At 44.2% G+C, this 24,588-nt stretch overlaps 3 protein-coding genes across 4 annotated transcripts; 2 read left to right on the top strand and 1 right to left on the bottom strand.

Moving 5' to 3' along the window:
• Positions 1-93: 93 nt before the first annotated feature.
• Positions 94-3,244, top strand: rnf113a (ring finger protein 113A). The gene is made up of 10 exons (XM_076265059.1): positions 94-217; positions 424-500; positions 606-704; positions 879-986; positions 1,137-1,246; positions 1,509-1,615; positions 1,729-1,818; positions 2,566-2,659; positions 2,804-2,910; positions 3,067-3,244. The coding sequence occupies exons 1-10, from the start codon at positions 115-117 to the stop codon at positions 3,132-3,134; spliced, it is 963 nt and encodes a 320-aa protein (XP_076121174.1). The 5' UTR covers positions 94-114; the 3' UTR covers positions 3,135-3,244.
• A 5-nt stretch (positions 3,245-3,249) lies between these two features.
• On the bottom strand, positions 3,250-12,773 carry strada (STE20 related adaptor alpha). Of its 2 annotated transcripts, XM_076265058.1 has the most exons (13): positions 12,666-12,773; positions 11,974-12,043; positions 11,818-11,875; positions 10,100-10,128; positions 7,271-7,373; positions 6,717-6,838; positions 6,358-6,466; positions 5,974-6,097; positions 5,537-5,708; positions 5,302-5,406; positions 4,888-5,141; positions 4,627-4,669; positions 3,250-4,424 (listed from the first exon to the last, which is right to left on the bottom strand). In XM_076265058.1, the coding sequence occupies exons 2-13, from the start codon at positions 11,983-11,985 to the stop codon at positions 4,269-4,271; spliced, it is 1,287 nt and encodes a 428-aa protein (XP_076121173.1). In that variant the 5' UTR covers positions 11,986-12,043; positions 12,666-12,773; the 3' UTR covers positions 3,250-4,268. The 2 variants fall into 2 exon arrangements, with proteins under 2 accessions (XP_076121173.1, XP_076121172.1); XM_076265057.1 differs by lacking the exons at positions 10,100-10,128; positions 12,666-12,773 and having other exon boundaries at positions 3,252-4,424; positions 11,974-12,045.
• A 174-nt stretch (positions 12,774-12,947) lies between these two features.
• Positions 12,948-23,811, top strand: ddx42 (DEAD (Asp-Glu-Ala-Asp) box helicase 42). Its single transcript, XM_076265056.1, has 18 exons — positions 12,948-13,031; positions 14,042-14,262; positions 14,551-14,704; positions 14,787-14,842; positions 15,155-15,191; positions 16,214-16,366; positions 16,644-16,748; positions 16,938-17,057; positions 17,580-17,756; positions 18,082-18,210; positions 18,551-18,650; positions 19,684-19,731; positions 19,962-20,059; positions 20,892-21,168; positions 21,434-21,660; positions 21,844-21,954; positions 22,125-22,238; positions 22,567-23,811. The coding sequence occupies exons 2-18, from the start codon at positions 14,051-14,053 to the stop codon at positions 23,146-23,148; spliced, it is 2,700 nt and encodes an 899-aa protein (XP_076121171.1). The 5' UTR covers positions 12,948-13,031; positions 14,042-14,050; the 3' UTR covers positions 23,149-23,811.
• Positions 23,812-24,588: the final 777 nt, after the last annotated feature.

Genomic DNA, 24,588 nt, shown 5'->3' with positions numbered 1-24,588 from the left:
CGGCTGTAACTCTGCCAACTCCAATGCATTGGAGGGCGCTGTAGCGTCATGTGATTTTCAAACAGGAACAGTCGCTCTTCTTGTAAATTTGTAATGTTTTGATGGTGAGTAAAGATGGCGGAATCTGGGGATTCAAAGCCCACCTGCACATTTTTGTTCAAAAAATCTAACAAGAAGTTTAGTGCTCGGAAGAGGAAAGCCAGTGGTAGCGACAAAGGTAAGTGAGCGTGAGCGTGTCACCTTCATCTACGAAAGAGTATCATAACGCACGGATTATCTTGGGGAAGCTACCGTAGCTAGCTAGGTTAGCTAGTTTGGGTTTAACAATAGCAGAGATAACAGATTTGAACGACAGTTAGCTGAAACGCAACATTGCAGCAACGTTATTATTAATGCTGTGTGGATCTGTGTCATCTACTTAAGATGGAAGTAGTGACGAGGAGAAGAGCACTGTTGTCCGCAGGCTGAAGAAGACGACGGGGAACCCAATGATTCAGAAGGTGGGTGACATCGAGGCCAATCCTGCTGTGGTCCTCGGCCACAAATGTTTTTGATATTCAGGTTGTTTTACAGGCAGTGTGAACTGACATGTTTTAATCGTTTAGACTAAGAAAGTCGAGAAGGAGGTTGTTTCATCAAGTGAAAGTGATGCTAACCATGAAGAAGAGAAAGTGACCGTGTCCTACAAATCTACACGCTCTGCGGTAAGTTGCTTGGCAAAGAAATGATAACGTTATCTAAATTGTGATGATTGACGTATTGTGTTGCATTGTGTGATATGTACTGTATCTCTCGACTGATGTGTGCATTTGCGGATTTTGTCTTGGGTAAGTGATGAATCATTCGGGTTAATATTTCCCCCTTTTCACATTCACTAGAAACCAGAGGGCCCTGACGATATGGGTGCTACTGCTACCTATCAGCTGGACACAGAGAGGGATAAAGATGCGCAGGCTATCTTTGAGCGCAGCCAGCAACTTCAGGAGGTCAGTGCATCCCTGGTTGTATTTGCTGAAGGAAGAGTTATACCTTTATACCAGTGTATGAAGTGCATGTTGCAAATTGTGTAGCTCACTGTGCATAGGGCGCACGTATCCCCTGCTGTTAATACTCCATTCACTCATTCCTGTATTAAGGAGCTGGCTGGCAAAGACGATGACAAGGTGTATCGTGGGATCAACAACTACCACAAGTACATTAAGCCCAAGGACTCCACTATGGGAAATGCGTCTTCAGGAATGGTCAGGTAGATGTATATACCGGTTACAAAGTTGCATGTCAGAGTAGTCTAAACCGCACCCACATTTCTATTTGTAAATATGAGTATATCAATAATTCTTTGAATAACTTTACAGTGTATACACACTATTTCACAATTACTTCATATATGGCACAGAAGACCCAGAACTGTGCCACAGAAGCAACTAAATTTGATGCAATATATAAAAGTCAGGTCGCTCTTCCGAGTGTCTATCAGTCACTCTCCATACTGCTTTCCCTTGCTTCAGAAAAGGTCCCATTAGGGCCCCAGAGCACCTCAGGGCTACAGTGAGGTGGGACTACCAGCCAGACATTTGCAAAGACTACAAAGAAACAGGCTTTTGTGGTTTTGGAGGTGAGTGTCATACTGAGAACGGTGACATGCTGGATATTTGAGAACGGCTTTGTTATATTTCTTACGTTGGTGAGGGTAGTGATTTAAAATTCTGTTTGGGGTTTTCTTCTCAGACAGCTGTAAGTTCTTGCATGACCGTTCAGACTACAAACATGGCTGGCAGATAGAACGGGAATTGGATGAAGGCAGATATGGTGCAAACGGTGAGTAAAGTTATTGATGTCACTTTTCAAAAAAGCAATATGGAATTTAACCACTATCAGACAGTACTGCAGAAGATGTAAGTGTTATCCATTAGCTGTTTTCCTCAAAAGCTGATTTTTGTTTTACTATTGGCACTGAAAGGTGCTGCCTGTAATTGTGGAAAAAATTAAGTCAAACGTTTTTGTCAAACTCAACTATTGTTTCTGAGAGTCCTGTAGCTTTGTGTTTCTTCACTGTGTGCACTCAAAATACACTGGTGTTTGTATAAGTATATATACTTTTTTGATCCTGTGAGGGAAATTTGGTCTCTGCATTTAACCCAATCGGTGAATTAGTGGAACACAAACAGCACACAGTGAACACACAGTGAGGTGAAGCACACACTAATCCCGGCGCAGTGAGCTGCCTGCTACAACGGCGGCGCTCGGGGAGCAATGAGGGGTTAGGTGCCTTGCTCAAGGGCACTTCAGCCGCAGCCCACTGGTCGGGGCTCGAACCGGCAACCCTCCGGTTACAAGTCCAGAGTGCTAACCAGTGGGCCACGGCTGCCCTACACAAAGGGCACAGCCCCAGCTCTGTACATGAGAAGCAGTGGCTCAGACTGAGCCATAAAGAATTTCAGAAAATCCAAATGTTATTTCAGGAACACAGAAAGCAGGGGTGTAGTTTGATTTGCTGTCAAGATTACCATCTTATCGCAAGAGTGGCATACTGCACCTTAACATCATTATATTTTAACTGTCTAGATGATGAGAACTATGAAATTAGCAGTGATGACGAAGACTTCCCCTTTAAGTGTTTCATCTGCAGAGAATCCTTCAAAAACCCAATTATAACAAAGTAAGGTTTATTCTTTATCACTTTTGAACTACTTATGCAACTTCTCTTGCAGCTGAATTTCTGTGCAAAGGGTCATCCTAAACAGGAACTGTCTGGGTCCGTAACATCTTTAGTGCGCATAACGGCCAGTGTCTGTCCTTTCAGGTGTCGGCATTATTTCTGTGAGGCCTGCGCCCTTCAGCATTACCGTAAATCCAAGCGGTGTTACGTGTGCAATGTCCAGACCAATGGCGTCTTCAACCCAGCAAAAGGTCAGCATCACAGTCATTGAAGCTCAAAGTTGGTCTCACAAGATAGATTTTGACTGGGCTGTAAAATCCATAAAATCGAAAGCTGCTTTGTACGTTGTCAGATATTGTTTGCAATTAATGTACGAAAATTGATCAAAGGTTTTTCATTTCTCTTAGAACTGATGGCAAAGTTGGCAAAGCAACAAGCTGCCACTGACCAGCCACCATCTGAAGAGGAAGACTAGCATCATGTCCAGCATCCTTTTAATTATGTGTTGACTTTAATGTTTGATATCTGTATTATTCTTGGAACAGTGCAAACCTTTGGAATAAAATGTTTTTTTTTGTTTTTTTACATTTCACTTTTATTGGCATGTCAACAATATACAATCCAAAGTCCTGAGGTTGAGAGGTTCAGAATTCAAGAAGAAAAATAAATGTACCACTCTCATCCATGCAGACAGAAAGAAGACACAACAAAGATCAAAGCAACACTGCTGTAACATTCAGTTGGTAAATGGACACGTTAATAGTAGCAGGTGCAACAGAAGCTCCTCAAAGACAAACCTATATCTAAACTACTGCTGTGTTCAACAAGGCTTTTGAAATTATCCCAGTTCAGCGCAAACCATTTGCAGACTTGAGTGCACTCAAGAACTTTACTTCCATCAGTCATTCACATCAAATTGCTGAAATTAAGCATTGAGTCAAGGACTCCTGCCCTTGTGGCAAAGTCCATTTGATGGCATTCACTCACCTGGTCATTCACTGGTTCAGGTTCTGCTGGTAAGATGAGGTGATTGTTCAGTCATTGCCTATGTAATGCTGTGATTGGACAACACTAATGAATGGATTGACAGTTGTGCACTCTTCCACAATGCAAGCATGCTAAAGATCCAGTAACACCACCACCACCAATCAACGGAGAGAAAAAAAAGGTCAAGTCAAAATCTGGATCCCTCTCACTCAGTTCAGTTTTACCTTGTAGGAAAACATCACACTTCAAACATCCCTATGGCCAAAATACAGCGTCATCCATCCCTTCTTGTCCTAATCCTTATCATTAAGTATGACTGGTGTGGGCTTCTCAAGAAATGGCAACCCATGTGTGTGAAAAAACAAGGTTTCTTCACTTTAAAGGAGTCAGAGTAAGACAGCAGGACCAGCTTGGCTGGTGAAGCTGTTCACGCGAGGAGACAAAACACCAGCGTCGGTTCCAATTTACAAGGGGTGTTCAAGAGACACACAATAGGGGACAAACGCCCAATAAGTCCAAGTTCGGGAACTGGACACCGCACCAAAGCGCACCTTCCGTCCAGCACGGCTCACATCCTGTTCCCTTTTCTTCATTCCTCCTCCTCCCTGCTTCTCCCCAGTAGTCAGAAGTCCCAGTCGTCCACGTCCAGCTGGCTGAGGCCAGACTCCAAGCTGGCCAGGCCCGAGGGCGAGTCCTGCTGCTGGGTGTACTCGTAGCTGGTGATGGGGGAGATGGGCCGCAGCAGGTCAGGGAGAGCCTCTGAGGGACGCCGCTTGATCTGGGGCCCAGGGGTCGATTCGTTTGGGTGTGGGGGAGATAAATAAGAACGACGGTGAGCAAGCTGCGTCACAAGTCCCTAGAAGCCTTTTACTAGTGTGTAAAGAAAAGTCCATCATGGCGCATAACTACATAAAAAAAAAATAATGTTCATAAAAACTGACATCTGCTGTCTTGTGCTGCTGCACCTCAAACACACTCACCTGTTTGATGAAGGGGTGACCAATAAGTATACTTGCAGAGGGTCTGAAAGAAAAATCAATAAAATCGTAATCGTGGATAAACACTTGAACAAACTAAGAATGGACAATGTTTAGAACGCTCTGATTAACTGTCTACAGTTTATGTACTGTACATTTCACATACACTTTCTTCCCACATGTGGGGATTTAGGTTGGTAACATCAGAGTCTCTTGTAGAGGGTCTTAACAGAGGGGCCTATGAGAGTTTAGACAGCAGCTCACCTTTTCTCGGGGTCCCTCTGCAGACAGAGCTCCACAAAACCGTGGAAGAGGGGGCTGAAGGTCCGGCTGTAAGGGTGACCCCCCGAGGCGGCAGAGGGCTCACCGTTGGCGTGGCGGGCCACTCCACCCCCAGGACCCTCACAGATGCCCGAGTCGGCACCTGAGTGCGAGGGCTTCATGTTCAACTCCTCCGGGGGGATGGTCGTGGTGTCCAAGAGGCAGGGCACCGTGCCGTTCAGCTTCTCCAAAAGCATCTGACAGACCAGGGACAAGACAGAGAGGGACAATGAAGACCAAGAAAACACCCAACACAGCACAAGTGGACTTATTGGGGTGCAATAAGGAGAACAAAAACAAAGCAGCTCTCCAAAAGCTAGCAGCAGCTTTTCTAGAAGATTCCCCAGCTCTGCCTACCTGAGTGGCTGGCATGTCTTTGAAGGGCACATGGCCATTGGCCAACTCGCACGCTGTGATGCCAAGGCTGTAGATGTCAGAACGGAAGTCATATCCTTGCAGGTTCTACAGAACAAAGCAATGCTTGTGAGACACGATGCGCTTAGATGCAAATGGGTCCGAATGCCTCAGTCAGAACCCAGGAATTACTGAATAACTCTACACTGAAACTAAACATCTAAAAACAGTCCCGTACCTGCTGTAGGACCTCTGGGCTGAGCCAGGGCAGGACGTTGATGCTGTACTGGGGGAAGTCGTGGACGACACGTGCTCTCTGGCCATTGCGGATCAGGCTGAAGATGCTCCTCAGGCCAGACAGGTACACCTGGCCGTCTGCAGAGATCAGCACGTGACTGGCCTTCACACTACTGCATGCAAACAAACACATACACACAGAGTTCACGGGGGTGCGACAACCAAATTAGAGCTGAAGACAAACCAAGGACTTTCAAATACGACTAAATTGGTGTTTTGAGCGTTACGAAGTTACAAAACCAATAGTATATAGCCACCAAAATAATAAATATGTGACAAAACAAAGTAAAACAAATGGAAACTGTTGCCATTTTCTGCAAACTAGCTATCGAAGCTTGTTAACAATGTGTGTAGTTTGTGTGTGTATGGGTGTCTTACCGGTGGACGTAGCCCATATGATGGATGTAGTCAAGGGCTTTAAGAACACCCAGCAGAATGTAAGCAATGGTCAGCTCACTCAGGCCATCCTTGAAGTGGATGTTGAGTAAATCTCTTGCAGAGCCTTTGAAGAGCAAGGGATTTCATTCCCAGCAAAGATCATTACACACAGTTAGGTTCATTACATATTAAAAATATTAAAATATATAAAAGTCCCTCTATTTGAGTTCAACTGCAGAATCTAGTGGTAATGCAACTGAAAGTTCACTTTAATTTGTAGATGGTCTGCATAGTGATCTTATCGTATAGCCTGCAGACTGATCCTGTTTTTAAATATCAATCATGATTGAGGAGGAATGTAACTCTATGTTGATCTGATCTTACCATAGGCCATGAACGGAGTAATAACCCATAGTTCATTCTCCACTATGAAGATGCTCCTGTAAGGGAGAATGCTGGGGTGGTGGAACAGCTTGGAAACATGAAGTTCCCCCTGTGTGAGGGACAGGGACAGAGTTACTTGACAAGTGACAAGTAAAAATATTCAATCTGGAAATAGTGAAACATGAAGTTCCCCCTGTGTGAGGGACAGGGACAGAGTTACTTGACAAGTGACAAGTAAAAATATTCAATCTGGAAATAGTGAAAACTGTGAAATAAAGAAAGTCTAAAAACAGACAAATATATGAAAGGGCACCAATATACAGGAAATGTTTTTTTCCGTACTACACCCACATACATACTTGTAGGTAATTGACCATGTCGTTGGTGCAAGCCTCCAAGTCAATACGTCTGACGGCCACATGTTCTCCTGTGGGTTTATATCTGGCTAGATTCACCGTCATCAAATCCTCTAGACCTCGACCTGCATAACCAAAGATTTACACAAAGATCATGACAGAATAAAAACAAACAAAACATGGGGGAGCTGTGGTGCAGGTACAACATGGGGGAGCTGTGGCGCAAACCAAGTGGTACAACATGGGGGAGCTGTGGTGCAAACCAAGTGGTACAACATGGGGGAGCTGTGGTGCAAACCAAATGGTACAACATTTTGGAACCGGGGACCCGCAGCCATTTCCTGATCCCACCCCATCACTCCCTCCCACTCGCTTGCTTCCTGTCACTATTGACTGTCCTATCTGAATAAAAGCAAAAATACCCAATAAACAAAACAAAAACTACCTGCCTTATCTTACCTGTGACCAGAAAGAGAACATTCCATACCCTGGACAACAGAGCAAAGACACTGAACAAACCTGGAATGGGTTAGCATGGGCTGAAGCCTAGGACCTACCTATGATGGTGAGGAGCTCATAAGAGCTGCTGTCAGGCAGAAAGCTTCCCATAGTGTCCCTTCGTGGGAGAGAGGTCAGGGATTCTTGGCTTTCTTCATGGGCCTAACAACATAGGTAGATGGGAGAGAGAAAAGTTATCTTTGGAAGAGAGGCTATTGTTAGCCCAAAAGCTGTCTGGACTCCTACTATATGTCTGTGGGCAAGTGGATTGAGAGTGCTGGAAAATGTTGGTTTAAGTTAGACATTCCTCAGAAGTAACTTAATTTTGACAGTACAAGGAGACCCTTCAGTTTGCAAAGCATCTAGCCTGATCTAGAATCTAGCTTGAAAGATTGGGAAACAGCAGGAAGGCATTAAGTAGCTGTCTGACTTAAAAAAAAGAATATATATATATATATATATTTTTTTTTTTTTTAAATCAGGAATAAAAAAACATTTCTCTCCCCTTGAGAGAATGATGCCAAATGCAAATGAGTCTCCAAAATACCGCTTCACACGACTGAGTTTCACACCATCTGGAAACCCATGTACTGTGTTAGGAAAAAACAGCAGGCATCCAACCACACAAATGCATCTGGTAGTGTCTGTTCCCCATTCTCACACTGTCTTTTATTTTCGTCAAGCTTGAAATGTGTTACACATTCACACATATACTCACAACAATGCCTATTATTATCATTATCATCTCCACCTCAACTTCCAGCCACTCCAAAAGCTTGAATGTATTAATCAGCTACTGCTTGTCAGAATAACTGACAGGAAATTGATGGTGAATATGGTTTCGGGGTTATTCTATTCGACCAACTGGATGGTTCCAATAATAACTAAACCCAGAAGTGCTTTCTGAGGGGAAGCGTGATCTCCTGAGGCAGTGGCTCTGTAGAGGGCTGGAAATTGATCACTAGCAGCAGGCGCTGGTCATGTAAGCTGCATCAAGGGAGGTTTCCGTGGTTACCAGTGCAGTAAGGCGGAGACGTGTGGATTCTGTGGTTTGCCGCCGTGTGTTGCTGTGATCCTTCGTCCCCCTCTCCACATTCTCAGCTGTGAGCTAATGAGTGAACCAGGTTTCTGCCTTACGTGAATGTGAATTTAGTCCCCAGATGAACCTCAGCCAATATTTAACCAGTTTGTTCCTCCTCACCAATCAATTACCCTCTCATTTTCTTCCCTTATCTTTTCTAAAGACAAATCCAAAGAAGTTTATACACCAGACTGAGGGTTCAAAAAACCAGACAAAACAAGTCAGACACGTTCCAGACATGTTTTATAAACATCCTTCGATTGTGTTAGTATGGTATTTATTTGGCTTTCCATGCACATCATGTGCTTTGTTGCATGCTCTGCCTCTATATCCCAAATAACAATGTGTTTTTGAACTTGAAACTTTAGCTTGGCTTGTCAAGCATGTGTCAACATTGTATAAGACTCTGGATTGGTCTGTTTACTGTCAACAAAACAGGCGTGTCTCTTAACTCTGTCCTTTCTGAAAGGAAAAGCACTACATTAGAACATGGTGGTCAACTCCTCAAACAAAAGATAACCTCTGTCACCTCGCAAACTGTCACATTCAAACCCCATCTTTCTTCTGAGCACTGCTTAGTATTTCCTTACCCATCCCACTTGCCTCTGATAGACACACACTAATGTGTAATTCTTAAACCCCAGTCACCCTCTGCTCCACATCCATCACCATCCCTTCTTCCATCCCTCCCTCACCTATTTGTCTGACACAAGGAAACACTGACGGATGAGTGGAGGAAGATGAGCAGCATCACAAGAAGCGCATTCAGCAGCGCCATGATAACATGCAAACAAGCATGACCACACACATACTGCACACACACATACTGCACACACACACACAAATCCATTTAATCACACACTCAAAGTCTCTCAAAGAGTTATGAGGTGTAACAAGGTGTTCTGAAAACGTATCTTAACTGGGTGTATTTCTCTGGTTCAAAACAGAACCCAACTACCATACTTTCCTTGAATATATTTCCTAATAAATATCTTATATGTCCTGCATGGCACAGACAGCATGGCACAGATTCATCAATTCCTTCATTCACCCATATATGAAAACAAATCATGAGTATATCTGTAGGTAGGAGAGAGTAAGAGAAGGACAATATCAGCATAATCTAATAGTCTTAATCTAATTTGGATGCTTAGCCTTGTGTAAATGCATTATATTCACCTCAAAGATGCTGTTATTTGTCTCTATTAACTACTTGTCTTTGAAGCCTTTCCAATAAAGTAGACGGAAATCGCTGAAAAGGAATCAGCTATCTTAATTCTCATTTACACAACTGGATACTCTGGATACCAAATAGTTGATCATTACCTTGTAGTAACAGTTTTAAAATTGTTTGGATTGGTTGGTTGGGGAATGTTTGCCTTATATATTTTTTATTTTCAAGGATTTCAGTTCAGTTATTTTGGAATACTAGGCTCTGTTAAAACACCACAGTTTTTGTAATGGCGACCATTACTGGTCACTGCACAAGTGTGACTATGAGAGACCTATGGAAAAATGATTCACTCATTCAGATGATGACATATCAGAGAATATGAGGGCAATATTTGGTGCTGGAGCACTGCTTAAAACCAGAAAAACACAACCAGTCTGGAGGATACATTTGGAACACACCAGTTAAACACTATAGTCAGACAGTCACCATCTTGCATGCTCATGTGCACACACATACTCACACTTTACAAGACCATACGTTCACCACAATCAGACATAGTGACTGAGTACACGCACACACACAAACACACAGGTTGTTGGATTGTGAAAGCCGTACCAGAGGTGCCGCACTTACTTTCCTGTGTGGGCTTGCCTGAGCTTGCTCTGGGATAGAGAAACCACGTCAGTGGTGCAAGAGAAACATATACAAATAGACAGAAGAGGTTTGGTGTTTAATGGGTGCTCTTGGAAAACGCTTGGAACTAGGTGCAGCCAGGGCCAGGTGATCTGAGAGATTACATTTACATCTAAATCTGTCTTGATTAAATAAATCTTTCTCTTGACTTCAGAATAATAGCCTAACCCTACCATTTTAAAAACTAGAGGCCTAATTGTGACAGAATGAATCAATTTTACACTCTGACACCTGTGATACTAAATATAGTTGGTAACCCAGAACTGGTATTATGAACCCAAACTTCCCTGGTATTAATTACATGAGAGCTACTAAAAAAGGCATGTCAATAATCATCCTCCTCCCACCTCTGAGATGTGAAGAAACTTTTTCTTTAGAGCTGAATACAAGTCTGAAGCCAACCCCAATCTTTTACATCACAAGATGATAACGATACTTTACCTGTGGCTTCACAATAGTCATATAAAAGAAACTCCTGATTGGGAGAGAAACCTGAAATAGCAGTTGCAGTTAATTAAGTCTTCCAACCCTTGAGGGATTCATTTTTTGTTGCCGTTTTGCCTGACCCACACAAAGGTACTCCAGTAGCTATGCATTGTTGCCATGGTAACAAGAAGCAGCCAATGATGGAGAGTTGGTGGGGAAAAAAACAGATGTTTCCATGACCATTCACATTGTATTGGGGGAAAAAATCATGCAATGATCAGGGAATGGAGGAACGGATAAATAAGAGCAAAAGCAAAGAATGGGCAAATCTACACTTTCTCCACCCCCTTGCCTTACAACCAGGAGACACTCAGTCAGTACACTGCTGACAATACCACAGGTCCCTCAAATCTTGTGTAAGTATTTTGTGGCACAAAATAATACTGCAATATTCCCATAGGTTTTCTTGGAGCTGCAAATTCCCAATCCTTATTTTGACTGCATGCATTCATTCATTACTCTGCAAACCCATAGTGATTTCTGTTCATATAATGCAAATACAATTTCCAACATTAAAATCTTTACAGGGTATTTTCTGTGAGAATAGTGAATACATCTAAAAATCTTTGTTTTGAGCAAAAAGCATAAGCCATCAGCCAGAAGCCCAAAGCATACGCATATCACACACTCTCCTGATCTTACAGGAACAAAAATACATTATTTTGGTATTGCCCCCCTTGCTTGATGTCCGTTTAATTCTGTAGGCCTGCAACATTTAACCTAAATAATTCTCACTAAAGTTTTTTTTCCATTTAGTTTACATATCAGCTGAAGCAAACAGTATAGAAAGTACACAATGCTGACAAGCACAGGCCTGGGCTAAAGGACACCTCACATAAACACAGGGATGAACAACTTCAAAGAAAGCTGCAGAAAAAAACTCCCTAAACATTGCAAGCAATGACAGCAAGCAAAAGCTTTTTACAGCATCAACCCCTTGAAGCAAGCAGAGCTGCAAATAACCTTTTCAAGTCTTAAATACATAGAGGTACTTTGAAGTTGTCAACTTCTAGTAAGCCTATGCCTACACAAACTGTGGCAAGTTTTAAGGGCCATATAGGCTCTGCCCATAACTGACAGGTTGGAAGGTGGCGGTTTTACTTGAGTAACTCCAGGACCAATGATTTTCCAACTTCATGAGCAGTGTCAGAGCATGTTTACATCTCACTCACCTCCAAATAACTCCAAGTCCCTCAGGCTCTCCACACTTAGTTTCTCCGACACCCAACGCTATTAAGAAGACATAAAACACTTAAATCACTTATCTTCAAAGCTATGTGAAGAACAAAGACTTGAAGACCAGATATTTAGTAAATTAATTCACCCACCAGAAAAGACATGGGGCCTGAAGACAGTAAGCTTGCTACCACCTCGAAAAGCCCATACAACTACAAAGCCCTAAAAACAGATCAATATTCAAGTTAGACATGATCAAATAAACGTTCCAATAAGCCCATCCACCATAAGGATGTTCTACCCCTTTGGGTCACTGGGTCAACGGCGGCGTTACCATAAGAACGTTTTTGTCAGTTGAGTGTAGCAGCTAAGTTATTGGACTTTTAATGAATAACGTACAAAAGAGCGTTTATAAATAATGTTTCAAGGCATTGACGTTACCTGTGGAATTGTAAATTAATGGATGCATCGGGATTTTACTAACTAGCTGTCACCATAGCGTCATGGTTGTTGCCTTTTCACACGTTAACGTTACATTGGCAGGCTAGCAAGATAGTACATAAGTAAACAATAACGTATACCAATTACAAAGTCTTCTGAATTATTTCTACGCATAGAGGGGATCAGGGAAGTGTAGGACACCTATTTGCCTTTTTTTCCCTCTCATATATTTGGTTTCATGTGTAACATTAACGTCTGAATGTCTGAAGTAAGCTAGCTGTACTCACTCACTGGCTAACGTTATTAGCCGTTTAGCAAATGCTTGCCATCACATTTGCTCTCGAAAAGCTATAGAAAAATTGAGGAAATATTAACAATATAACAACATTAAGCGCATACTTGCCTTAAAATGAACACGAGTGGTGAACAAATTCCGTACGCTTTTGTATTTTCCTTTAGATCGAGGTAACAGATGGAAAATTGTCGTCCACTCCTTGCAACGAGTTTGTTGATAAAATGGGATTCTTGATTGGACGTGAGAAATTTTCCTCTTAAGATTCTCTAAAATAATTGGCTTATTTCAGAAAAAGGGCGGAGAATATCACGTAAACTGTGCTTTCATTGGTCCTGAGCTGACCCAGGACTGTCGCAGGTTTTTACGTCTGACACAAAGCCTGGCGAGTGGAGATGACGTAAGTAGAACACTGTCGAGACGAACATTCAGAGGTGGACGCTGTAAATAGAGTTTTCCTCACAGTGGTATAAACAGGTAATCAAAAGAAAAAAAATTCTGTTGTTCATAGTCTGTCAAATTTGAGCCAGAGATATCATGCTTGTATTGCCAAATTATGTTGAAACCCTTTTAAGCAGCAAGGTGGTCGACCAATCTTCACACACCCCCAGTTCTACTCGCAGCGCGCTACGGCTGCTGCGGCCTTCGACGTTTTAGGTAGCGTTAGCTGGAATGCTTTACATAGAATGAGCTGGCTTAACCGTGAAGTTATCTATATCAATAGATAGTTTTCAGGTAATGAGAGACATTGTTGTGTATGCTATGTATGACATTTTTTGGATGCCTCGGAGTTGGCACTCGCTGATAAGTACATCATGCTCGAAAACAGCTAATTGTTAGCTAGCTAGCTCTAGCTCTCGCAAGTTCTAATGATGAACATTTAGCATCTGTCGAAGCATCAGGGGACGTTGACATTGCAGTTGTCACGTCTTGTCTTTGGTGGATAGATTAGGGTGGGGATTTGATATTGTTTGTGTTCTATACATGTTAATACTTTCTCACAAGGACTGCTCTAGTGATGGGAATTAATGTCAGGTTAGATAATTGGAACTAATGTTGTGAGAGTTGGAGTCCTGGCAGACAGACAGACACTTTTTCAGTGTGCCATCGACTAGTTAACCTTCACTGCATGATAAATTGACATCTTGCCACTGTCTGTGATAAAATGCTTATAAGTTGTATATGTTGTTTACCTTGTATTTGACTAATTAAACAGCTTCGCTTTGGAAGATAATCTTAACCATAACTTGGTTGTGGTTTGTATGTTTATGGTTATTGTTTTTATTTTGTTAATGTATTTAGTGTATAACTTATATTGGTAGTTGTTTTATAATCATTAATTAGGTTATATGACTTTACTGTAAACTGCTCATTTTAAAATTAGCGTATTGTTTATTGATGTCATTGTAGTGTCTGCAAAGAACCATAAACATAAAAAATGTGGCTAACCAAAAAGTGTTGCATTTGCATTTCTTTTGTTTTTCAAGACCACAGCTATGAACTGGAATAAGGGAGGCCCAGCGGGGAAGCGAGGCTTCGGATTTGGTGGCTTCTCTCTGGCTGGAGGGAAGAAAGAAGAACCTCTGCCGCAGCCATCACACAACTCGTTTGGAGCTTCAGGGTCAGCTGGAGGTTATGGCAAGAATCAACAGCTCCCAGCCTTCTACAAAATAGGCACTAAAAGAGCAAACTTTGACGAGGAGAATGCGTGAGTGTTATCATGATGAAAGTCTGGTGTCTGCACTTGGATGATTCGTATTCGTTGTAATGACATTTTAGCTCTGTAGGTTGCATTTTCTTTTGTAAAGTTTTCATCCTAGAAATTACTGGTATCGATCTACTGTATATGTGCGGATAAACAAAAGGGTTCACCATCAGTTTCCCTCTAAGTTGTCATCCTTTCTCATTTTAATAAAGATGGTAGTCAGTGTTCTCTACTTACTTGTTTGTTGTGGAGTGAACTTTAATGCATCTGGTTCCCTTCTTGTCACTGCAGATATTTTGAGGATGATGAAGAGGAGGCAAGCACCAATGACCTGCCCTACATCCCAGCAGAGAACTCTCCAACCCGAAAACAGTTCCAGTCCGGAGGGGGACATGGCTCAGACAGTGACGATGACCCACTGGATGCCTTCATGGCGGAGGTTGAGGTGAGAAGAGGAAAGGGCACTTCAATAAGTGGATCTGTTGGCTTTATAGGCTTTAATACGTAAAAATATATTCCCTTACCAGAATCAAGCAGCTAAGGATATGAAGAAATTGGAGGAAAAGGAGAAAAAGGCGGCCAAGTAAGATTTGTTTGTTTGTTGTTGTTGTTGTAGTTGTTGTTGTTTACCCTGTCCTTTTGCTGTCTTTGCTGTCTCAGCCAATTCCATGAGCTGTCATATTTACCCCAAATAATCAGGCAGCAGTCTAGAGACACCACATGTAAATATAATCGGCAGAGTTCTCTAGACTGTGTAGGATGAGAGTGGGTGTGGGAGTAGGTGGTTTTTGGGGAGGACTGGCAATGATTCAGTCAACATTGTGGGATGGGGGTTGTCACAGGTGATGGAACAGGTCGCAGGGAAGTTTTTTTTTTCTCCGCTCTTTTCTTCCAGGGGTATACGAGATGACATTGAAGAGGAAGATGACCAAGTGAGTGAGCTTGCTACTGTTCCATCATGTTCCACTCTTATGATCCCAAAAGACCTGCCAAGCCCCCTCTCTCTCCTCCCATTTCTTCACTAATTCATCCTCCCTCTTCCCTTTCGTTTTGAAATTTTTCTTCTCTAGATTTCTTTTTCTATCTCTTTTATGACTATATCTGGTCCTGCCAGGTTGTGAAGAATAATTGACGGCAATAAGTTATGATGTCATTGTCTTCTGACGTCTATGCACCCAGCTAATGTAGTTTGCCTGGATTTTGCTTTTTCCTAGACTTGGGGCCATTTAATAGAATATGTCAGCTATGCAGACGCAGTTAAAAACACAAGGCTCACAAACTTATTGAGGAGCCCTCTCATAGTCTACACAAGCTACGGAAATGATGTGCCCACATAGGAAATGTGTGACATGGTACTTGCGCTTGCATTGTGTTACAAAGATGTGGACTACATATTTTGCTATGCAAGGGCAAGTCAAACCCTCCTTGATGCGTTCACGTCCGAAAAGCTTGCACAGGTTATTAAACGGCGCTTACACTAATGTAGAATTCCTGGAAAAGCATAAACAATTAATATGACTTTCCCACCATCCTCAGGTTGTAGTGGTGGACATGTCTAAATGAGCCACACAACTCTTGACTAGATTTAGCACAAGATTGTACTTCAGATAAGTGTCACTGGTATCATCACAGCCAGGTCCCGGTTAGGTTAGACCAGGTCTTGAACAACAGAGAACTGAATAAAATAAATCCTTCATGAGAATGCCAGTCGTTGCAAGTCTATCAGTCAGATAGCAGATTGTTGGAGTTTGAAGTTGATGCCAGCCAACTTGTAGTCTGTCCACTCTATGTCTGATATCATGTGATAGTTGAGATGACAGTTCTAGCACACATGTCTGCCTGTAGATGTGCGTGTGCATGTGTGTGTGTGTGTGTTTGTGTGTCTCTTGGTATGGGTGTGTAGATGTGTGTGTTGGTGTCTGCGGTGTGATGCCTGTTCCTGTGCTCTGTGCAGGAGGCCTATTTCCGCTACATGGCAGAGAACCCCACGGCCGGCCTGACCCAGGAGGAGGAGGAGGAGAACATTGATTACGACAGCGACGGCAATCCCATCGCTCCCACCACCAAGAAGATCATCCTGCCTCTTCCCCCGATTGACCACACTGAGGTAAGGAGCTACGGCACATAAATATCAGAGGATGCACTTCATTGCTCGGAAATATAGTGTTCAGAGATCTAAATGTGTAGTTACAATATGAAATAATTTTGTCCTCTGGCAGTGCAGACACAGGCAAGATTTTTCACTGTGAGCACAAGACAAAATGACACTTATGTTTTACATGTAGTATCACAGGTTTGCAGGTGGCATAACAGTATGAGGTCATATGAACATTTCCAGGGGGAGCAGTGGCTCATGTGTGTTCTCTCATGGGTTTCCTCTGCAGATTGATTACCCTCCTTTTGAGAAGAATTTCTACGAGGAGCACGAAGAGCTCAACATTCTGACGGGAACACAGGTGGTGGAGCTCAGACAGAAACTCAACCTCAGGGTGAGTTATGTACACACACACACACACACACACTCTTCATCAATCACTTGCACACACAAGAAAACTGATACAAACCCTTCAATTACTTTGTCATTAAAGATCCATGGACACAGATGAATATTGCAGTTGGTTCATCGTCCTCTTCTTCTAATTGACTGAAAGTCTTGGATCCGTTTTTTGTTTTGACAGGTGTCGGGAGCGGCGCCTCCTAAACCTTGCACAAGCTTTGCCCACTTCAGTTTCGACGAGCAGCTTATGCACACGATCCGCAAATCTGAGTTCACGCAGCCCACACCCATCCAGTGCCAGGTACTGTCTTTCTGCTGCGCCAGCGTCAGCTCTTGGTTATGTCCGAGAACGGACTCGAGGGGGAGAAAAGGGACAAGATGTGTGGAGATAGATATATGTGTTTTTTTTATATGTGATGCCTGAGTGGATGAGACTCAACTGATGCTTTTAGCCAGCTCATGACTATACAGCCCTACAACGCCAAAGTGCAGTAACTGCCTTTTTTTTGTGAAATTAACTTTTTTACACCAATATAAAATGCCCTATCCTCTGATCAATCTATCAAAATCTCATTAATCTACTGAAACATTTCCTGAACATATAGGAATTTTCATTTTACAGTATCTGCTAAAGTACAGTGTGAAAGACAAACAACAATGCTGTTTTTCTTAGTTTGGAATTTTTGTAGATAATGCACTTTGGCTTTGTAGGGCAGCATAGACTGTAGATAGAGTAGTCCTTGATTCTCCCCAAGATAATGGTCATCTGATGGTGTACTACTCCTAACCCTGTGTTTTCTTCATCGACCCCCCTCTTGACCAGGGTCTGCCCATTGCTCTGAGTGGCCGCGACATGATTGGCATCGCCAAGACCGGTAGCGGCAAGACGGCGGCCTTCATCTGGCCCATGCTGGTGCACATCATGGACCAGAAGGAGCTGCAGCCGGGAGACGGGCCCATTGCCATCATCGTGTGCCCCACCAGAGAGCTTTGTCAGCAGGTGAGGTTGAGAGGCGGGAGGGGGAGGCTGGAGGAGGGTATGAATGAAAGGCATGGAGAAGAGAGGGAGAGATGAAGAGAAAATTGATGGAATGATTTTAGATGGTGAGGGGGATTTAAGAGATGCTTCTGTATGCTGTGTTTTGTGATGCGTTGGGCAAACGGCTCCTGCAGAAACAGACTGTTTCAGCAATATGGTAATGGCAGTGATGACCAAGATTCAGACTGGGACAAGATTTATAGTATTGTTAATTCAATTTTATGTCTAGGGATGACTGAAAAGATGATGATGATTTTGTATTTGTGTCTGTTTATGTGTGGTGCAGATCCACTCTGAGTGCAAGCGCTTTGGGAAGGCGTACGGGCTGCGCTCAGTGGCTGTGTATGGAGGAGGCAGCATGTGGGAGCAGGCCAAGGCCCTGCAGGATGGAGCCGAGATAGTGGTGTGCACTCCGGTGAGTACCCTGCTGTGTGCGTGCGTGCGTGCGTGCGTGCGTGCGTGCGTGCGTGCGTGCGTGCGTGTGCGTGCGTGCGTGTGTGTGTGTGTGTGTGTGTGTGTGTGTGTGTGTGTGTGTGTGTGTGTGTGTGTGTGTGTGTGTGTGTGTGTGTGTGTGTGTGTGTGTGTGTGTGTCATTGCCATTGCCATTGTGCAGTCTGTCACCCAATATTTAGCTGTTTGTGTTTTTGATCATGTGTATGTTTTCCTCTTATTCTCAAGAATATTGAAACCCTTATCAACTCCTCATACTGAACACAAAACATGTGTTTGACCTTCCTCTGTCATCTGTCTCGTAGGGTCGCCTCATTGATCATGTGAAGAAGAAGGCCACCTCGTTGCAGAGGGTGACCTACCTGGTGTTTGATGAGGCCGACCGCATGTTTGACATGGGCTTTGGTAAGATATGGTCCTCAAAATGACCTCAGCTAACTTCCATATTCCAAGTAAGAGTCAGCTAGCATGAGCACCTCAAATACACATCAAGGGCACTCCTTTGAATCCACAGCATGCAGTACTTACGGCTTCTACACACAGTTGCGTTCCGTCAACGCATGCCAGTGGGTGTTCCTGACGGTAGCTATGCAAATGACCTGAAGTATAACCGTAATTTGATTGGTTGGTGCCGTCCGTCGATTGGCTTGATTGGCCGGTGCCGTCTGTCGGTGCAGCAACAGTTGAACTTCTCAACGCGAGCGACGGGAGAAACGTGACACAACGCACCCACAATTCAGTTCGGCAACGGATGACGTTAGACCATGTAAAGTGAATGGGATGCGTCTCCAGCACTGCAACGCATGCAACTGTGTGTAGGAGCCGCTACAGCTACAGTGCTGCAGAAATCACACAACGCCAACAGACAATAATACCAGTCGCTCAGTCATTGACATGTATGTCGCAGTGTGGCAGAAATCAGTTGAGTAAATTTTATAGAATTTTATTTGACATCTAGTGAAACGTGATGGAAGTTCACTTTAATTGAGAGTTTGTCATCTGTGATTATTAGTCTGGTGAAGAGCGTGTAGCTCGAAAACGTTCACTTGGTAAAATTAAAAGATAAAGCAAAACGGGAGCAAGTGTGCGGACATTAAATTTTTGTTTTTTTGATCATCTATGATTATTAAAAGATTCATGAAAACAGTGTCACTTTAAATTAGTTCATGCACTGAGAACTCCTTCTCCTGTGCTGACTTACAAGTGCTTGAGTGTAGTGTGGTGTTGTGCTTTATTAAATTCATTAAATTAGCATTAGTTCTTCAGTATTAACACATTGCCTTGCACATTGCATGGCATACAAACTAGAGCCCCAAATGTTCTTTAGTTAGTAAGTAATAGTGCAGAGTTAGTAATAATGTATTTAGTCTTGGTTCTCTTTTGGATTATTGGTGGATTGATGAATGCTGAATGGTGAAAAACTGTTCCCCTATTTCAGAGTATCAGGTTAGATCCGTCGCCAGCCATGTCCGGCCAGACAGACAAAGTAAGTTGCTTTTTTTAGATGATTTTTAAAAATTATTTATTACTACCTTGTGTGCCTGTATTCTTACAGGGTGTTCATGATACATGCTAAGGTAGTCACTATGTGTTACTATGCTGTCTTCAGTCTATATGGAGTGCATGTAAGCCAGTGCTGTGTGTGTGTGTGTGTGCGTGTGTGTGCGCGCATGTTAGCATATGTGCTGCTCACCAGGACCTCTTTCATCTCAACAGCCCTGTTGTTCAGTGCCACATTCCGTAAGAAGATTGAGAGGCTGGCAAGAGACATCCTGGTCGACCCCATCCGTGTGGTGCAGGGAGACATTGGAGAGGTAATGCCCCCTGATTCACCCTTAACTCTTTCCTGTCTGAGCAAAAATGAGATATATCTTGCTGCTGTTGGTGACCTAAGCATATCTCACATGTAGGTACTGATATTTGCATTGGCGGACTGGAAAGAGTTGAATTAGCTCTAGGCTGTAAATAACAATTATTTTCATAATAAATGAATCTGTCAATTATTTTCTCAACTATCGATCAGCCCAAGATGATGTTCTCTAATGTCTTCTTTTGTCCACATGCCAGAGAGATTTAGTTTACTCATTGAGCGGGAAGTGAACCAAAAAATAAATTAATTTGATTAAATTGGAGATTTATTTTCCTTAAAAAAAATAGATTATCTGATTTCCAAAATACTTTGCATTTAATGTAATAGTTGATGACTACTTGATAAATGGTTGTAGCTGTAATTGGTAGACACTAAAGGGGATGTTCTGCTCTGTGTCTGATTGGGAGCGTGTGCTGGAGTTGGGAATGTGAGAGGGAGGTCATTCTAACTGAAGAGAACTTTTGTTAGTGTTGGGATCACTCTGTCCCTCTTCTGTCTCTGGGTTGCATTCCTCTGCCTCCACGCCTCTGTGTCCTGTCTTTCTGCCCGGCCTGCACTTCTGCCTATTTCTCACTTTCCTCTCATTCTCTTTCCTCTTTTGCTTTCTTATTTCTTTCCCCTCTCTCTTCTCTCTCTGTTCTATATACATCTATTGTTCAATAATTTCTTTTTCTTTCTTTCTTTCTTTCTTTCTTTGCCGGCCTGCCTGTCTGTCTCTTGTCTTTTTCTTCCATCCATCCACCCATCCTCATGCTCCTCTGTGTTTGTCGCTCCAGGCCAACGAGGACGTGACCCAGCTGGTGGAGGTGATGCCGGCGGGCGTGGACAAGTGGGGCTGGCTGACGCGGCGGCTGGTGGAGTTCACCTCGGCCGGTTCCGTGCTCATCTTCGTCACCAAGAAGGCCAACTGCGAGGAGCTGGCCACCAACCTGACCCAGGAGGGCTACTCGCTGGGCCTGCTGCACGGCGACATGGACCAGAGCGAGAGGAACAAGGTCATCGCCGACTTCAAGAAGAAGAGCTTGCCCGTACTGGTGGCCACCGACGTGGCAGGTGGGTAGGAGATGGGTGGAGAAGACGAGGGTGGAAGCGGAGGATTGTGTAATGGTTTAGGGGAGTCTGAAGTGGCATTGAAGCACCAGTGAGCTTTGAGCTTGAACCTTAAGACTTAAACGAGTGCATGTAGAAACCTTGTAGATGCTGGCCCTGACCAAAGCTTGTGTTTTGACCAGTGTCAAAACAGTGTCTTGCTGTGAAAGAGTCCCGCCATGCTGTGCCTTCACTCACACTCCCTCCCCTCTCTTTTCTCTTCCCTCAGCCCGTGGTCTGGACATTCCATCCATCCGCACGGTGGTCAACTACGACGTGGCCCGTGACATCGACACACACACACACAGGATTGGTCGAACAGGTCGTGCTGGAGAAAAGGGTGTGGCCTACACCCTTCTCACCAATAAAGACACCTCATTCGCTGGAGACCTTGTCCGTAACCTGGAGGGAGCCAATCAAAGTGTTTCAAAGGACCTAATGGACCTTGCCATGCAGGTGCAACTGGATATCATGAGTCTTTATCACAAGCATTTTAAATAAAATAATAAATTGATTGATCACTCTTCACAGGATTCTGTATTCATATAGTCTGATAAACTGTTCTCTGACATCTAAAACGGGCCTAATGTGTTCTGTTTTTGACTGTATTTTGCTTCTTTTTTTAAATCCACAATCCAGAATTCTTGGTTCAGGAAGTCGCGCTTTAAAGGAGGGAAAGGGAAGAAGATCAACATTGGAGGCGGAGGCCTGGGATACAGAGAGAGACCGAGCCTAGACAGAGTAGAACGAGTCAGAATGAGAGGAAACAACAATATGCATGAAGGCATAAAGCTGGTAGCCTGGAAAGGCCTGTTTCATGGCTGACATGCGGTGTCTCCCATGGCTCCTCCTGTGGGCGGGCTTGAAAGCCTCGTAGTTCCCAAGGGGTAGAGGCTTCCGCTTCCACCAGCACTACGCAGGAGCGTAGTGCTGGTGGAAGCGGAGCCTCTACCCTTGGGAACTACGAGGCTTTCAAGCCCGCCACAGGAGGAGCCATGGGAGACCGCATGTCAGCCATGAAACAGGCTTTCCAGGTACCTGCTTTATGCCTTCATGCATATTGTTGTTTCCTTCATTCTGTCGTTCTCTCTGTCTGGCTGTCTCTCTCTTTCTCATAGATTTATTTTTAGTGTTCATGCTCTCATTTCTCTCTCAAGTCCCTCAGATCTTGTTATATGGACATTCCGTCTCATTCCCTCCATTTATCTTCCATTTTCTCTCTCTCTCTCTCTCTCTCTCTCTCTCTCTCTCTCTCTCTCTCTCTCTCTCTCTCTCTCTCTCTCTCTCTCTCTCTCTCTCTCTCTCTCTCTCTCTCTCTCTCTCTCTCTCTCTCTCTCTCTCTCTGTCTTCATTTTCCCATAGTCCCAGTATAAGAACCACTTTGTGGCTGCGTCGGGCCACGTTCCCAAGCTCTCCACCAAAGCCAGCAGCACCTCGGGTTGGACCAGTGCCGGGAGCCTGAGCTCGGTGCCCAGTGGTGCCCCCGAGGGCCTGGACCGGCCCACGGCACCTCCAGTGGCATCCTTTGCCGCCATGCCCCCTCCGCCTCCATCTCTTAGCGTGGGCACCAAGATGGCGGGTTTCGCCAGCGCCGGTTCCCTGAGCTCCGTGCCCGACAGCCCCCGTGGTGATCGCTACGAAGACGAGCGCAGTCGCCATAGCGACCGCAGCTCAGGTGGAGGAGAGCGGGAGCGAGATCGGGACCGCGACCGTGACCGGCATGGCGATCGCGGCGACCGCCACAGCGATCATCGCGAGCGTGAGCGCGAGCGCCACGGAGACCGTGACCGCGAGCGCCACGGCGACAGCCGGAATGGCGACGGCGGGCGGAGGGAGAGGGACGGACGCTCGGAACGGGAGGACCGCGAAGACCATGAGGACCGCGGGGCCGGATTCGCCGTTCCAGACCTGCCCCGGCGCAAGAAAAGCCGATGGGACAACTGAGACGCCCACTGGGATCCACTGCTCTCACTCAGCAACAGCAACACTGCAGGGTGGGTGGGGGGGGGACCCACAACAGCCTTCTCTCCCCCTCCACTGCTGATTGATGGACTGCTTGGCCATGAGGAGGTGCTGTTGCTGTTGTTGAGGTTGTGAGTGCATCAGTTTTTACTTACCAGAACTGTAGCAGTATTTCAGCTGCCATCTCTACTCCACCACCTTTCCTGGATGAGCATGTAGCTTCATCCTTCCCCCCTGTTGTCAGTCCATCTTGTATTTGTGGGATGGGGGGATGGGGATGACGTCACAGTACCCCAGTGTTGCAGAGGTCTTTTCGTCATATCTTCTGTTGTCTTTCTGCCGATGTCTGCAGACTCACAGGCGTCCGTTGTTAACCAGCGTTCTTCCGAGTTTCCCTGTAAAGTTTGCTGTTTGTATGAAGTCATTTAATGTGTTGATATGAAACTTAGTTAAACAAATTTAAGTGTTAGATCTCTTGAGTTGGTGGCTGAAGATTTTTTTTAGCTGTGCCTTTGATCATGCACAGAGATTGTCTTTTGTCCTTTTAAAATGCTTACTGTGTGTGTGTGTGTGTGTGTGTGTGTGTGTGTGTGTGTGTGTGTGTGTGTGTGTGTGTGTGTGTGTGTGTGTGTGTGTGTGTGTGTGTGTGTGTGTGTGTGTGTGTGTGTGTGTGTGTGTGTGTGTGTGTGTGTGTGTGTGTGTGTGTGTGTGTGTGTGTGTGTGTGTGTGTGTGTGTGTGTGTGTGTGTGTGTGTGTGTGTGTGTGTGTGTGTGTGTGTGTGTGTGTGTGTGTGTGTGTGTGAAGGACAGCACAGCACTGAACCATGTGTGCAGTGAAGATGAGGCATAGGAAGGCAAAGAAAAAATACTTGGGTGTTTATGTTGTGTAGTTCTGCTGAACCATCTATAATCCACCACTGTTTTATTTTCATTTTTTGTAAATCTTTTGCGTCCTTTTTTTCCCCTTGTTTTATCTCCTTTGTTTGTAAAGCAACAGACTTGAGCCAAAGGCTCTGCTAACACAATGATCACAGGATCCTGATCCTGCTAACACCAAACTCACGGGACATGCTAGTCTGTGGTACTGGACACTGAGCACGGAAATAAAAGTACAAATGCATCCCTTTACCAACAAGAGGTGATGCTCATGTCTGAGCAGCTATTGGGCGCTATCTTGTTTTGACTGCCTTGTTGTACTCCATTTTCATCACAACTCTGTCCACAAACCTCTGTCAGGTGATGCTGAACTCGCTTCAATAAAGTCTCTCCTCTCTTGTTCTCTCGGTCATCCACAGTGTCTTACTGCTTTGTTTCATTTTCAGTTTTGTTTTGTTTGACTGGGGGGGGTTAAAGCAATTGAGTTCAGAGTCCTAAAAGCTTTTAGAGGGATGGCTCACACATGTTTTTGGGTGGCATGTTTATA

The sequence above is a fragment of the Alosa pseudoharengus genome, unplaced genomic scaffold (assembly GCF_046254945.1).
Source record: "Alosa pseudoharengus isolate Yale_2024_CS ecotype anadromous, Long Island Sound unplaced genomic scaffold, YU_APseudo_1.1 YU_APseudo_1.1_scf_4, whole genome shotgun sequence".
NCBI lineage: Eukaryota > Metazoa > Chordata > Actinopteri > Clupeiformes > Clupeidae > Alosa > Alosa pseudoharengus.
The sequence above is the reverse complement of the archived record's forward strand: the minus strand, read 5'-3'. Positions and strand labels throughout refer to the sequence as shown.